The sequence below is a fragment of the Geotrypetes seraphini genome, chromosome 15 (genome assembly GCF_902459505.1).
Source record: "Geotrypetes seraphini chromosome 15, aGeoSer1.1, whole genome shotgun sequence".
Classification (NCBI taxonomy): domain Eukaryota; kingdom Metazoa; phylum Chordata; class Amphibia; order Gymnophiona; family Dermophiidae; genus Geotrypetes; species Geotrypetes seraphini.
In genome coordinates, this window is record NC_047098.1 from 54,545,767 (window position 1) to 54,561,305 (window position 15,539).

At 40.7% G+C, this 15,539-nt stretch overlaps 1 protein-coding gene across 2 annotated transcripts in view; it reads right to left on the reverse strand.

Moving 5' to 3' along the window:
* Positions 1-15,539, reverse strand: part of CAMKK1 (calcium/calmodulin dependent protein kinase kinase 1) — a 229,875-nt gene that overhangs the window by 130,399 nt on the left and 83,937 nt on the right. For both annotated transcript variants that reach the window (XM_033922566.1, XM_033922567.1), the window contains exon 3: positions 11,608-11,655. In XM_033922566.1, the coding sequence (XP_033778457.1) occupies positions 11,608-11,655 (48 nt within the window). The remainder of the gene's footprint in view (positions 1-11,607; positions 11,656-15,539) is intronic.

Here is a 15,539-nt window from a genome sequence, read left to right on the forward strand (position 1 = left end):
CGCTTTCATTGTATGCTAATAGATCTCATGCATATTCATTGGGGAAATCCTGAAAACCCGACTGGATTGCGGCCCTCGAGGACCGACATTGGACACCCCTGGTCTAGATTATGTAGCACTAGATTACCACATGTCTGGGCTTTTCCTAGACATGTCCTCTTTTTGAGCACTGTCAGGAGTCTGGGTGGCTTTTTTATTTTACTACTTTTGTCCAGGAAAAACTGGACATCTAGTAACCTTACAGCAGTGGTCTTCATTGCAAGGCCTGCGGAGACCTTCTGAGTGGCTCGCACAGCTATCTGGAGTCCTCAACCTTCTTCCCCCCCTCGCCCCCCCTTTCTCCGGCAAGATCCTGTACTTACTCACAGTTCTCGTTCCCAGTGGGGCTGCTCTAACTCTTCTGGCCACCAGCAGTGTAAGTGAAGTATACACACTGCCTTTGGCGACCCAGAAGCTTTTCCTATGCTATTGTTTCTTGTCCCCACATAGGCAGGAAGCAGTAGCAGAGAGAAAGCTTCTGGGTCGCCTATGGCAGCGTGTTTACTTCACTCACGCTGCTGGTGGCCCAAAGAGTTACTGTAGAACCGCTGGGAAGATCAATGTGTGTGTGTGGAGGGAATAACATGGGGAAGGTAAGAGAGATGCTGGACTGCGAGGATGGGATGGGAAGGAAAGGGAAGAAAAGAAAAGATGCCAGACCTCCAGGGGAAGAAAGGGAAGGGGCAGATAGAGATGCCAGATCACAGGGGGGGGTAAGAAGGGAAAGAGAGAGATGTCAATCCAGGAAAAGGAAGGAGGAGTGAGGGATTCCAGACTAAGGGGGAGGGGAGGGGAAAGACAGAGATGCCAGACCACAAAGGGGGGAGGAGGGAAAGGAAGGAGGGGAGAGAGATGCCAGACTGTAGGAAGGAAAGGATAAAGAGTCCAGACCATAGGATGGGGAAAGGGGGAAGACAGATGTCAAACCATAGGAGAAGGAAAGAGAGAGAGGAGATGGTACACAGGGATGGGAGGGGATGGAAAGAGATGCAAGAAATATTGTTTATGAATAGATGGGAATAAGGGAAAGTGCATTTTTATATTTAGTTCTTCCTACTGAAGAAGTTTATAGTGAAACATGATCATGTTGAGGAAGGAAAGATATCTTTTGAATTTGGATTGATTCACTACTGGATTTGGGATTTCACACATTTTGTTCAACCACACATTTAAGGGACTTCAACTGCTGACAGGCCCCTGTCTGAAGACAAAGGTTTGCTGCCCTTGTGACACTGGATATTGCCATTGAGACATTTGGAGAAACGCTGAGGGTGGCAGGTAGGGTATGCTATGATGTACAGCTGAACATCCCTGCTAGCGGCAGGATGTTTATTTAACTGAGCACAATATTTCACTTTTATGCTAATGTGTAGTTGAGTTATTTATTAAAGATGATCTTATTATTATGATGCTGGGTTAATTTACTGAAGATCCTAAACTAAACAAATTTATGAACCGTGTCATCTTTATGAGAGTAAAGCGTGACTTGATTTACAAAAATTAATGTAAAAGATAAAAAAGAAAAGCAGATTTATTTAATAGGGGAGAAGATGTAACACATGGATGGTGGAAAAGGGCAGAGAGAGGGAGGAGATAGGGCACATGGATAAATAGATAGAATTGAGGAGGAAGCAGAAAAATGGAAGAAAGTTAAATGTTAAAAGTTAATGCCAAAGATGGATTAGGGCAGAAAGTGAAGGAAAGAAAAACAGTAAGTGGATAAGAAAGCCCTGGAAACAGAGTTAAGAGCACAGACAGAAGGAAGTGCAACCAGAGACTGGGAAAAGATGAGTAAAAAAAATAAAATCACCAGACAACAAGGTAGGAAAAGTGATTTTATTTTCATTTTAGTGATTGAAATGTGTCAGTTTCCAGAATTTACATCTGCTGACTATTTTTTGCATCGTTAAGGAAGAAATTCATTTCTTTCTATTTCTCTGGTGTACTGCATGCAGAGTCTGGCATCTTAGGATTTCGTTTGTGTATATTTGTGTACCCCAAGGCTCTGTCCTGGGCCCTCTTCTCTTTTCCATATATACCCGCTCTCTTGGTACACTGATCTCTCATGGCTCACTCTTCTTCTGCCCTGTTGTCCAGGGCCCACAGACTACCGTTCCTGCTCTTCTGCAGGCAGAGGAAGGAGGAAGAAGGCTTCCATTTTGTCCCTCCTTCCTCAGCCTGACTCTGCAGCATAGCAAGACATCGGGACTGACTCCACCCACCCGGCTCACCCTTCTTCTGCCCTGTTATCCAGGGCCCACAGACCACCGTTCCTGCTCTTCTGCAGGCAGAGGAAGGAGGTTTCCATTTTGTCCCTCCTTCCTCAGCCCGACACTGCAGCAGAGTGTGACATCGGGCCTGACTCCGCCCACCCGGCTCACTCTTCTTCTGCCCTGTTGTCCAGGGCCCACAGACGACTGTTCCTGCTCTTCTGCAGGACTTAAGCTTCTCTTCCTTTCTGTCTTACCAGAAGCAATTTAGACGCCAAATGTTCTTCAAGTTTTATCTTACCAGAAGTAATTAGATGCTAAGTGTTCTCATGTTTTATCTTACCAGAAGCAAATTAATTGCTTAGTGTCCTTTAAGTTTTATCTTACCAGTTTCAAAGTCTTACCATAAGACTTTGTCTTATAGGTCAATTCGCTCTTACTAGAAGCTATTGGACGCTAAACTTTCATCTAATTTAGTTTCTATCTCCGTTCGTCCTACTAAATATAATTTAGATGCATAGTTACTAGTAGCATTCAGCTGCTAAACCTTGCGTCCTACTAGAAACATTTTAAGCCACCGTGCTAAGTTCTTTTTCTGTTTTAAGCCACTATTCAGAAATTCAAACGACATCCACGCACACACACAGACCCTCTAGATGTGGCCTGGAGCTCTGGTAAGGCGGCAACGAGTTCATGTGGGGGCAGAACAGGGTGAGGCGATATGTCCTCTTTTTTAAGAGGCAATCATCTGGTAACCCTATGTAGCACATCCCCCTGTTCTAGAACTTACTCTGGTAGAGCAACTAAAGGTTCCAATAGTACTCAACAGGCGAAACTTTAGATTTCTCTACCCATCGGATATACTTTAAGATCCTGGTCCTGGCCCATGAAGTCTTTTATACAGATATCCTCTCTTTCTTCTTTGATTACCCCACATACTCCTCTTCTGATTCTTCACTCTTTGAATGAGCATCCGTTGTCAATTCCCTCAGCTGCTTGGGCTAGGTTAGAGACGAATCAGTTTCCCTGGTTACACAGAGATACAGTCCGAGTTTTTCAGAAGCAGTTTCTCGGCTGAAAATAAGCATTATGAATGAATCGACAGATTACTGTTGATTGTGCCACTTGGATAAATGTTATTAAGAAGCATTGATAAAGAAGCACTGCCCCTGAAGAAACAGTAATGTGAAACGGTTGAGTCACCATTGGGCAAGGGAGTTAAGTGTTTCTACCCCACCCCTTTTTTGATATGCACAGTCATGTATTTAATTATTAGTGATTCAAAAATAAAAAACAACACTAAGCACAGATAATTTTTTAAGGACCAATGATTGAATGCACAACCCCAGTAAGGTCATAAAGAAAATTAATATCTGGGTGTATGAGGTCCTTTATATCTGTACATAAATTTTCACACATGTTGAATTGAATTGCTTAATCTACACTGAGGTATATTTTGATTATTTTGAACATTAGTTTTCCTTTTTTTTTTTGGGATTCTTCAGTTCCCCTGGTTACTAAACAACTTGTTAAAACACTGCAAATGGCAGTTAGAGTGATTTTTTTCAGCATGTAAATCAGATAGAAATCACTCCTCTGTTAAGGTCCTTGCTCTGGCTCCCAGTAGAAGCACAAACTATTTTTAAGATTTGTACGATGGTACACAGAATTTTTGGTTTCCAGACCCCTTCAAGATACTTGGACACTTAATTTTCCTAATTCTAGAGGCAATTGTTCAAAAATAAATAATAATACCACCATCTCTCATCAGGTAGCTTCTCACTGCAATTCTCTACCTATACATATAAGAAGTAGATATGCTGCCTTATCCTTGGTTCTGAAAGTTCCTGAATTCATATCTTTTTAGGAAATACCTAAGAACATAAGAACATAAGCAGTGCCTCCGCCGGGTCAGACCATAGGTCCATCCTGCCCAGCAGTCCGCTCCCGCGGCGGCCCAACAGGTCACGACCTGTCTGAATCACCAGAAGGGGTCCCCTTGCCACCTTGGTTTCCTATTGAGTCCTATCTTCCCATCAAAGTCCTAACATGCACATGCACGACCTGGTTGGGTTTCTATACTTATTACCTGGTTAGCTTTCTCAGTATCCCACGATCCCTTTGTCCCTCAGGAATCTGTCTAGTCCCTGTTTGAATCCTTGTACCGTACTCTGCCTGATCACTTCCTCCGGTAGCGCATTCCAAGTGTCCACGACCCTTTGGGTGAAAAAAAACTTCCTTGCATTTGTTTTGAACCTATCTCCCTTCAGTTTCTCCGAATGCCCCCTCGTACCTGTTGTCCCCTTCAGCCTGAAGAATCTGTCCCTATCCACCCTCTCTATGCTCCTCATGATCTTGAAGGTCTCTATCATATCTCCCCTGAGCCTCCTTTTTTCCAGAGAGAAGAGCCCCAGCCTATCCAACCTCTCGGCGTATGGGCAGTGTTCCAGCCCTCTTACCAGTTTCGTTGCTCTCCTTTGGACTCTCTCAAGTACTGCCATGTCCTTCTTGAGGTACGGCGACCAATATTGAACGCAGTATTCCAGATGTGGACGCACCATCGCTCGATACAATGGCATGATGACTTCCCGCGTCCTGGTTGTTGATGCTTCTACTGTTCTAATTATTTTCTTTTTTGTATACTGCTCTCTTTTTGTGATACTTTTCTTGTATATTAACTTTATTTCTATGGAAGGAGGACCGAGGGAATGAGGGGGGGTAGTTCTGGGTGTTGATAGTCTGTATGTGAAAGTTATTGAAATATCTTGAGCTTGTTTGCTGTTTTCCTTGCACTGTTTTGTATTTTTAATTGAGCTCAATAAAATATATTTGAAATATAATGGAGTTGCAGGCAGTCACTTAATATTTCAAGGTTGGGGCTATCCAAGCACAAGGAGTTCACTGCTGATGAGCAACAGCGCAAAAACTACCTCTCTACATGGCTGGCTAGATCTTTATAAAGAAGATGTCCTTTTAAGCCTGCTTGGTCTAACAGAGGAAGAATGAAGAGAAGAACAAACCTAAAAGGGTTTGGAGAAGAAGATTACCTGTGAGCAGCTGTTGAAGTAGCAGGGGTCTGAAGAACATAGCCAAGTTTTCCAGAAGGATTCCAGAAAAAGGCTGACTGCAATTCAGTTATGGTACCGAAACTGGCCCACAATCCTTTTTCTGCCCGGTTTCAGCAGAAGTGCTGTGGCCATGGTTTCAGGTTCAGCCACAACTGACTGTGTGCTTTTGTTGGAAGCTGAAACCTTGTGTTTTGTCCTGCTTGTCTCCCTTCTGCCCCTTCCTATTTGAGTAGGAGTTGTCTTTCCCCCACAATCGATAGATGCCCCCTTCAGGACTATCTTACAATCCCTGGTGGTCTCTAGGGGGTGTAGTTAGGGCAGCAGTAATCTTCAGTCATTCCTGCCCATTCTGGCTCTGCTCTCAAAATGGCTATCGTGATCTCTAGTGGCAATGTTGCGACACTGCCACAAGAGGTCATGGCAGCCATTTTGAGAGTACAGCCAACATGGGAAAGTGACTGGGGATCACTCCTGTCCCGAATACAACTTCTGGACCACCAGGGATTGTAAGGTAGTCTTGGGTGGGGAAGTTCTTTGCATTCTTTATTTGTGTAATGTGATTGCAAGTAATGCAGTTATGATCTTGCATAGTCATTTACATAGTTCTCCTAGTTGTTAGCCTATGCTTGCAGTTCCCGGGAATGGAGGGTAATCTCCTGTGTAATTAGCAAAGGGATGCTGACTGCAAGCTCTCACAATACCCAGTGGGCCTCACTGATACACATTCACATAACCAAATTTTTGTTTTCAGTTTTGGTAACTGTTTAAACTGGAAAAAAAAATCTGTTTTGGACAGCCTTTAAAATTTAATTTAATATAGACACTTCTGTTCCATTTTGCCACTCTGGATCAAGGCGGATTACATGATAGATGATTTTCACAATCTAATAGATATCAGTGGAAAAGCCAGGTTTTAAAAAAACTTTTTGGAGTTCCATTTAATAATTTATATCCCTATTGACACACTACCTAGAATGGTCCTATTTCTTGCACTCTGCAATTTAATACAGGAAGCAGCAATACGCCTTACATAAGACTTCAACCCATAGATCAGGCAAAAACTGTTGTGGATATATCTCCCTTTCCACCATCTTAGGGACCCCTAATGAAGACGAGTTGATCAAAACACGGGCCGTGTCGGGTCCCTTTATCTACTTGAGGTTGTATTATTGTACACATCAAATTGTTTATTGAAATAAACATTACCTGCATCCTATACAGTGTTCTGCAGTTTTTTATTTTGTTTGCATTTCTTCAATGCAGACTTGTTGGATTTTGTTTTTTGCTCGATATTTCAGGAAATTAAAGTCGTCTGATTGTGTGCTTATTTCTGTCCTAACCACCTTTAACTGATTTACTATGTGAGGGAGTCTGTAGGATGCTGCCACCTCCCTTTAAGAACACTCCCTCACAGTGGCAAAGCCATCTTAAATCCCCTAGTCCCACCCAACAGGGAAGTGACATGGGGGAGTGGGGGAGCCAGGAGGCCGTGGCCCAGAAAGGCTAGCCCAGAGCTGGGTTAAGAAGTTCCAGAGGGAGGTCTCACATTGTGGATTCCTTCACCATGAAGCTGAGAAATTGCAACTGCTATATTCAGGGAGGCCAAGTTCAGTTTGGAACCTGGAGAAATTTATGGATTGACCTGGCCGGCTGCAGGCCAGCCTTGTGTGCCTGCTAGAGACTGTGCAGGTAAATCTGGGTCCAGGGTCCAGGCCAGAGACTATACCCCTCTTTTACTAAGGTGCGCTAACCAATTAGTGCGTGCTAATCAAATTAGCCCGCGCTAATTGGTTAGCGCACCTTATTAAAAGGAGCCCTAACTGCTGCTGAGAGAAAAAAAAATCTACAAAATCCTGAGTGGTGTAGAACGGATACATGTGGATTGATTTTTTTACTCCATCAAAAATTACAAAGACTAGGGGGACGCTCGATGAAGTTACAGGGAAATACTTTTAAAATCAATAGAAGAAATATTTTTTTCACTCAGAAAATAGTTAAACTTTGGAACAAGTTGCCAGAAGATGTGGTAAGAGCGGTTTACATAGCTGGTTTTTAAAAAAAGGTTTGGACAACTTCCTGGAGGAAAAGTCTGCTATTGAGACAGACATGGGGAAGACACTGGATCGTTAGCATAGAATGATGCTGCTACGTGGGGTTTTTGTGACCTGAATTGACCAGCGTGATGACACAATACTGAGCAATATGGACCATAGCCCAGCAAGGCTATTCTTATGTTCTAAAGACAATCATTTATGCTGTAGCCCTGCAGGAGCAGATCACACAAGGAAACAAGGATAGTTCTTCTCTCTCTTCTATTAAAATCAAATCTATTCCAATACAGACAATACGTAGTATCAAGCTTCTAGGTATCACTTTGGATGAATCTCTCATTGTCCATGATCATATAAGTACAGTTATAAGAAAATGTTTTTATCGTTTACGAATGATACGCTCTCTAACTAAATTTCTTGACATATCGGCTTTAAATATTTTAATCCATTCATTAGTTATTTCTTGACTGGATTATGGCAATGCCTATTACCAAAAAAGAGTTAAAATTTCTACAAATAATCCCGAACACAGCAGTAAAAGTGATCTACAAGGCCAAAAAATTCGACCACGTAACTCCTCTTCTGATAAAAGCCCATTGGCTTCCCATCCATCACCGTGTCATTTATACAACTCTGTTATTGACTTTTAAAACAAGAAACACTGGACAGCCAGTATTCATGAATAAATTTTTGATACCGTATGCTACATCGCGTTTTCTTCGTTCCTCGGAGCAAAATTTATTAGCAATCCCAACCTTGAACCATATAAACACTAGAAGAAACACTATCTTTTCAGTAGTTGCCCCAACCCTCTGGAAATCAGCACCAAATGCTCTAAGAGAGATGACTAATCTTGAAAATTTTAAATCTTTTTCTTAAGACATTCCTTTTCAAAGATGCCTTTCAAGTCTAAATGTCCTTTTAAGGATTTTAATTTTTTTAAAATCTTTTATGAGTCCGCTTGTATTGGACTTACTTGTTTCTAACCCCCACCCTTTTGTTTATACTAGAGAATGACACGGTGACAAAACTCATCACCGTTCCCGTCCCCGCGGATAACCGCGGGAAACCATCTTCATGTCATTCTTTAAAGAGAGAGGGAAGAAACAGAGTATGAATGGCCACAACCACTGACCCTCAAGCTTTGCTTTGAAGAATGCTGGTGTAGAAGGACTGAGGTTGAAACAGACACTACAGAATGACAGTCTCTGGTATCCAGAGCAGATATTGTGATGTCATAATGCCTCATTCCACCAGTGCCTAAGAGCCAATCACATCAGTGATGTCACAATGGCTTCATTATCCTTGGCTCCCATAAGAATCAGAGTATGAATGGCCACAACCACTGACCCACAAGCTTTGCTTTGAAGAATGCTGGTGTAGAAGGACCAAGGTTGAAATAGACACTAGAAAATGACATGGGATTATTTCCCGCGGTTATCCGCAGGGACGGGAACGGTGATGAATTTTGTCATTCTCTAGTTTATACCTTTATATCTTACTTTTCTTTAATCATTGTAGTTCTCCCCTTTTTTCTACTCGTACCCGTTTGTCCAGTCGTGTATGTTGTTGTTTTGTCTAATCCTGTATGTTTATTTTGCTAAAGTTATGCTAAATTGTATTATGGGCTCCTTTTACAAAGCCGCGCTAGGGCCTTAAGACGCGGAATAGCGTGCGCTAAATTGCTGCACGCGCTAGCCACTACTGCCTCCTTTTGAGCAGGCGGTAGATTGCCGGCTATAGCGCGCGCTAATCCAGTACGTGCGTTTAAACCGCTAGCGCAGCGTTCTAAAAGGAGCCCTATCTGTTTTTACCCTATTTTAAAATGTATAACCACCTTGAAATAAATGATAAGGTGGTATATTAAATTTTTAATAAACTTGAAACTTGAACTTGGCATTTTTATGGTACAGAACTAGTTTTGAGCAGCGATTTCTCCTTTCCTGTGAAGTGAACAGGAGCCCTTACAGACAAGGTTTAATAACTATTACAGTAAAACCTTGGTTTGCAAGTATTTTGCAAGACAAGCAAAACATTTGATTCAATTTTAACTTGATATACAAGCAATGTCTTGCAATACAAGTGCATACAGTATACACACATTACAACTGAGCCGATGGTTCTTTTCTCTCTGATACTGCAAGAGTATAGTCACTGTTCTAAACGAGCAAAGTCTTGCAATATGAGTCCATACAGTACACATGCCTCATCACAACTGAGCCTTTTTGACACTGTGGGAGTGTAGTGACTGTTCTAAACAAGTGAGGTCTTGCAATATAAGTATGTATAGTATTTTGTATTAATGTTTTTGGGTTGTGGAACGAATCGTCTGAGTTTCGATTATTTCCTTTGATATACGAGTGCTTTGGATTACAAGCATGCTTCTGGAACGAATTATGCTCGCAAACCAAGGTTTGACTGTATTTGTTTTCACCATAGCTTATATTTTTGAAAAAGCAATTGGGGGGAGGGGGGGTGTCTTACTGAAGTAATACCAGGTTTCTTTTCTTCTTTTCCTGTTTATAAAAAACTGGAATTGTAACTTTTTCTTCTTGTTTTAATTTACTAGTCCTTTTACTAAGGTGCGGTAGCCGATTTAGCGCGTGCTAATTTGTCCATTATATCCTATAAGCGCATTAGCACGCCATAGCATTTAGCGCATGTTAAGGCGTTCATTATATCCTATGGGTGCGTTAGAACACCATAGAATTTAGCACGCGCTAAGGTGTGCTAATGCGCCCATAGGATATAATGGACGCCTTAACGCGCACTAAATCAGCTATCGCACCTTAGTAAAAGGACTAGTTTATGAAGGGTGAAATATCAAATCAGATAGGGAAAATGCTTGAGTACTTGATTGTAAACTGCTTAGATAACCTTGATAGGTCTCCTTTCACGAAGGTGTGTTAGCCGTTTTACCGCGCGCACTAAATGCTAACACGTCCATAGACTTATAATGGGCGTGTTAGCGTTTAGTGCGCCTTAGTAAAAGACCATCAAAATAAAAATAATAAATAAACTATAATTGGCTGAGTGTGTGCAGCTTGTCTTACCTGACCCCATGGCCCGCCCTCACTCACATTACCACATACTGCAAATAATAACTAGTATCTAACCTTCTCTTTTACGAATGCATAGCACGGGTTTTAGTGCCGGCAGCGGCAGTAACTTCTCCCACGCTTATAGAATTCCTATGAGTGTCGGAGCAGTTACTGCCCCTGCCGGCACTAAAACCCGCGCTTTGTGTTCGTAAAAGAGGGGGGTAAGTGATTTATATAGGATAATAAGAAAAGAGGAGGTGAATAGAAAGAGTACAGAAAAGTTACAATTAACGTTAAACTATTAAAAAAAAAAATCAAGAATTAGCAAATGAATAGCATCAACAGGTGTTCCCACACAACCAAAAATATCCTAGAAATAATAATACATTTCTGTAAAGACAGAAGAATTACTTCTGATTGTGAGAAAAATAAATCAGGTTATGCATCTTTTCAGAATAAGAATTTTCTTTTTTTTTAAAGCCTAAACAGTTTATAGAATTTACAAGTTTCGAGTTTATTAAAATTTTGATATACCACCTTATCATTTATTTCAAGGTGGTTATACATTTTAAAATATAATTTAACATAACTTTAACAAAATAAACATACACGACTGGACAAACGGGTAGGAGTGGAAAAAAAAGGGAGAACTACAATGCTGAAAGAAAAGATATAAAGGTATAAACAAAAGGGTGGGGTTAAAAACAAGTCAGTCCAATAGAAGTGGACTTGTAGAAGATAAAAAGTTTCATATGGGTTTTGTTTTTTTTTTTAAATAATAAAAATCCTTAAAAGGACATTTACACTTGAAAGGCATCTTTAAAAAGGAATGTCTGAGTCAAAAGAAGGGCTAGAAACCATGTCTAATGATATATGACTTGCCATTCGGCTGTAGGAAGAGACATTGATTGGCGTCACTCTAATATAATTATTTGATGAATATTGGAAGTCAATTTCTTTTCTTGATCTCTCACATTGTGAACTAAATTATGAGTTTATTTTTTCTTATGGTATTCTTTGGTTATTAATCTTTACTTGATCTGTATCAGGCAAATGTTAATTCAAGCTTGTAAAATTGAAAATCTTATAAATTAAAATAAAAAAAATAAAAAAAAAGAATCAGACCAGGTGAGAGGGTGCATGGGTCATTATTGACTGTAAATAATATTTGATAAGATAAATATAAATTCATCCATACCTTGCCAATTTCACTTTGTAGCTTGTATTGGTTTAGCTGTACACAGTCCTGTAGGTCAAAAGAAATAAAAAACCTATGAGTAAATGCAGAGCATTACAAATGTGAATCACGATCAGAAAGAACCAAAAATATCAAGTCCTAGGGCAGGGGTGTCCAACCTGCGGCCCAAAGGCTGCATGCGGCCCCGTGAAGTATTTTGTGCGGCCCTGCTCGAGGGCGATGAAGTGTTTTCCTCTGCTGCCCCTGGGTGTTTACCGTCTTGCCAGCTCCCTCCTCTGTATTGCTTCAGCGTTTGTGCAGCCCCAGAAACATTTTTTTCAGCCAATGCGGCCCAGGGAAGCCAAAAGGTTGGACACCTCTGACCTAGGGGATCTTTTACTAAGGCGTGCTAGCTGATTTAGTGGGCCACGGCTCAAGAAAGTTTGCGGGACACTGCTATAAAAGAAAGTAGGCCTTGGTTCCTTTATAGAAAATGCAGTCGGGAATATAAAGTCTCTGCATATGCAGATGATATTTTGCTTCATTTGAGGAATCCGGAATCCACCATTCCTCATTTATTGGATTTGATAGATAAATTTGGGAAATTTTCAGGATATAATTTAAATTGGAGTAAATCAGAGATTCTTCCGTTAAATATCCATGGTCAAAAAGATTTATTTGATTTATTCCCTTTTCTGTGGAAGGAAGAAGGTATTAAATATTTGGGAATTTGGATTCATAAAACATTGGAGGATGAAAAATCTTTATTGATAAAGGTCACAGAAATGTGTGAGCAATGGAACCCATTACATCTTTCTTGGTGGGGGAGAGTTCAAATGGTTAAAATGATGATTTTGCCTGTGGTTTGCTACCAATTGAGTATGTTACCAGTTTTCTTTTCGGGGGTCCTTTTACAAGAAATTAAATAGTATTCTTACTAAATTTATTTGGCTGGGAAAGTTTCTATAATTGCTTTAGTATCTCTACAAAAGCCAATTGTGGAGGGTGGGGTAAATTTTCCCAACTTTTATAGGTACCATCAAGCCTATATAATGCGTCAAGGTATGTATTGGGTCCTCCCGGAGCTCATGGAGAATCTTCCGGATTGGTTGTAGCTGGAATGGCAACTCATGTCTCCTTTGAGGTTAAGTCATGTTCTAAGTATCAAGTTTCCTAAGTTATATAAGGACAATAGAATTTTAGTAGATACCTGGCAAACATTAAAATATGTAAATAATTTAACACCAATTCCAATTCATAAATCAATCTGTCAGTCCCTATGGCTGAACTCCAAGATTCAAATTGGCGGATTTAAGGTCATCTGGAAGCATTGGATGAAGGCAGGTATATGCACTTTGGATTATGTTATTTCAGGTGGTAAACTGCTTGATTTTTCACAATTGCAACATAAATTTGGTCTTCATAAATAACAAAGTTTTAGATGTTGCAATTGAAGCAATTCAAGTGGGGTTCCCTGAATGGAAAAATCTTGAAAATCAATATAGCTTGCCGGCCTTATGTTTTCAGGTGGACTTTCTGGGACATCAGGCCGCTCAGTGGTATAAATTAATATCTGGATTTTTAAATAAGAAACCAAAAACTAGCCTTCAGGACATTTGGAGCATTGAGATAAAGCATCACATTACTTTGACTCAATGGCCACGAATTTGGGCTTGGAGGATGAGGTGTACGGTGTCTGCATCTATGAGACTAACTTGGTTTTTTCTGTTACATAGAGCATTTTGGACCCCTGTTCGTTTACAAAAATTAGATAGCTCTAAGTCTAATAGATGCTGGCACTGTCATCTTGAAGCTAGGACATTAGATCATTTACTATTCTATTGTCCGTTGATATTTAGTTTTTGGAAGCCTATTTGGGGGTCAAGTAAATAATTTACTAGAAAATCCGGCGGCACTATCATACGATACTGTATTATTTGGTACATCAATGAGAGCTAAGAGCCAAATATCCTCTAATAATAATAAACTTTTGCTTATTATGACAGGGGTTGCCATACAGCATATTACGAAAAATTGGAAAAACTGGGATCGGCTGAGCTATAATTTTTTGGTGGAATTCGTTGTGCCACATCTTTAAAATGGAACGAGTAATAGCAATACAGGAGTGGCATTTTAGGAAGTTTAAGGATGTTTGGGACCCATTAACAAAATATTGTACAGAATGAATATTGGTTTTCCCCTTTGTTCATACGTGTCCAGGGTGGGGAGGGGGAGGGGATACTTTATGTTTTCTTATGTTCAATTGATGGATATAAGGGGAGGGGATATATGATGTGAATTAGATTCTGATGGGATATTAAGTGATGTTAAAGTGTAAAATGATTTATTTTATATTGCACTTATTGAAAGTTTTAAAAATGAATAAATAATTAAAAAAAAAAAAAAATACAGTAGGCTCCTACCAGGTGCACTATTAAAGAATTGCAGAAGGATCCCAAAATGCTCCTCTATCTTTATGTGAAATCCTTTTTTATTGAACAAAGATCAAGACAATAACAACATAAAACAGGAAAAGTTCTGAAGCATCTGCTCCTAGTCTGTGCTGAGAAATAATGAGATATAAACGACTTACAGCCCAGATGCACAAAGCTCTGTCAATCCAGTTAAAAATACCGGTTTGGGAAAGATTTACTTTTACTGGGCTATGCTCACAAAAACAGCATGAAAAATCATATGCGTGCTCTTTGTGCGAAGCAGCGTCCTAAAAAGGGTGAGGAACTGCGTCTGGAGCCGCGATCAGCTGAGAACTAGGAGAGCGGCAGCTACCAGCTCAGCTGATTTGTGGCTACCCCTGCCGGCTCCGGAGCCATGATCTGATCAGGGTTTCCCCCGTTGGATCCTGCTCCAGAGCCGTCATCAGCTGGGCAGAGGGGGAGAATAGCGGCTGCAGGCTTGGTTTTATTTTAATTTGGGGGAGGGCACAGCTGATGGGCCTGTGTTGTGTACTTGCACAACAGTAACCGGCAACTCAAGAGCTGCTGGAAACTTTCCCCTGTAAAAGGAGGGGGAACGTTCCTTTTCGTGCATCACAAGGAGAGCTGATTAAAATACTAATGAGCTCCTTGTAATGAATTTGCATAGGGTTCTCAGTGGCTGCTACGAGGATCAGTAACAGCCCTAAGAACCCTTCTGAACATAGGGAGGAGAGCATCTATGCCAGTAAGCTTGCTTTAATGTGTCTTATCAGTACAGAAAGCTTTTGAGCATTAGGGCCTATATTTCTAAACCTTATAATTAAAGCTTGGGGTATCCAGTGGCATAGCGAGGGTAGGTGGCACTCCTCTCTGTCCCCCCCCCCCTCCTTCCCCGCTTTCCACATATACCCCTCTTGGATATATAACAAAAAAAATAAATAAATAAAAGGTGTTTTTTCTACACCCATCAATTATCTCTCTCCTCCGGTGTGTCCCATCCCTGGCATATTTTCACCTTTGGAATCTTGGGATTATTGTGCTTCTACCCTAAGGTACCCATATCTTTGAGAAAGCAAACTATTTTGTGGATGTTTCAGAAATGTTCCAGTAGCATGCCCATTTATTTGTAAGTACCTTGCTCGTGTATTAAAAATTGTGGTGGGGTTGATTAATCCTCTGTTACTACTGTTAATGTACCCAAATCCTGTCCTGTCTAGTTTACAAAGAAAAGCAAATGATGATATATTTAAGACTATAAGTATTTTTTTAGGTGTGTAGATTCCTAGTGAGCAAGGAGCCACATGCACAGACATGCGCTGAATACTTCCCATCCTGAGGAGTGTGTGGTGTAGTGGTTAGAGCTAAATCCTCAGCACACTGAGGTTGTGGGTTCAAACCTCATGCTGCTCCTTGTGACCTGATTTGGAACCCGTTCTGAGCTCCTTTGGGAGGATGGGATAAAAAAAAAAAAATCAAATAAATAAATGTTCTAGTGAGGGACGTGGTACTATTTATGAT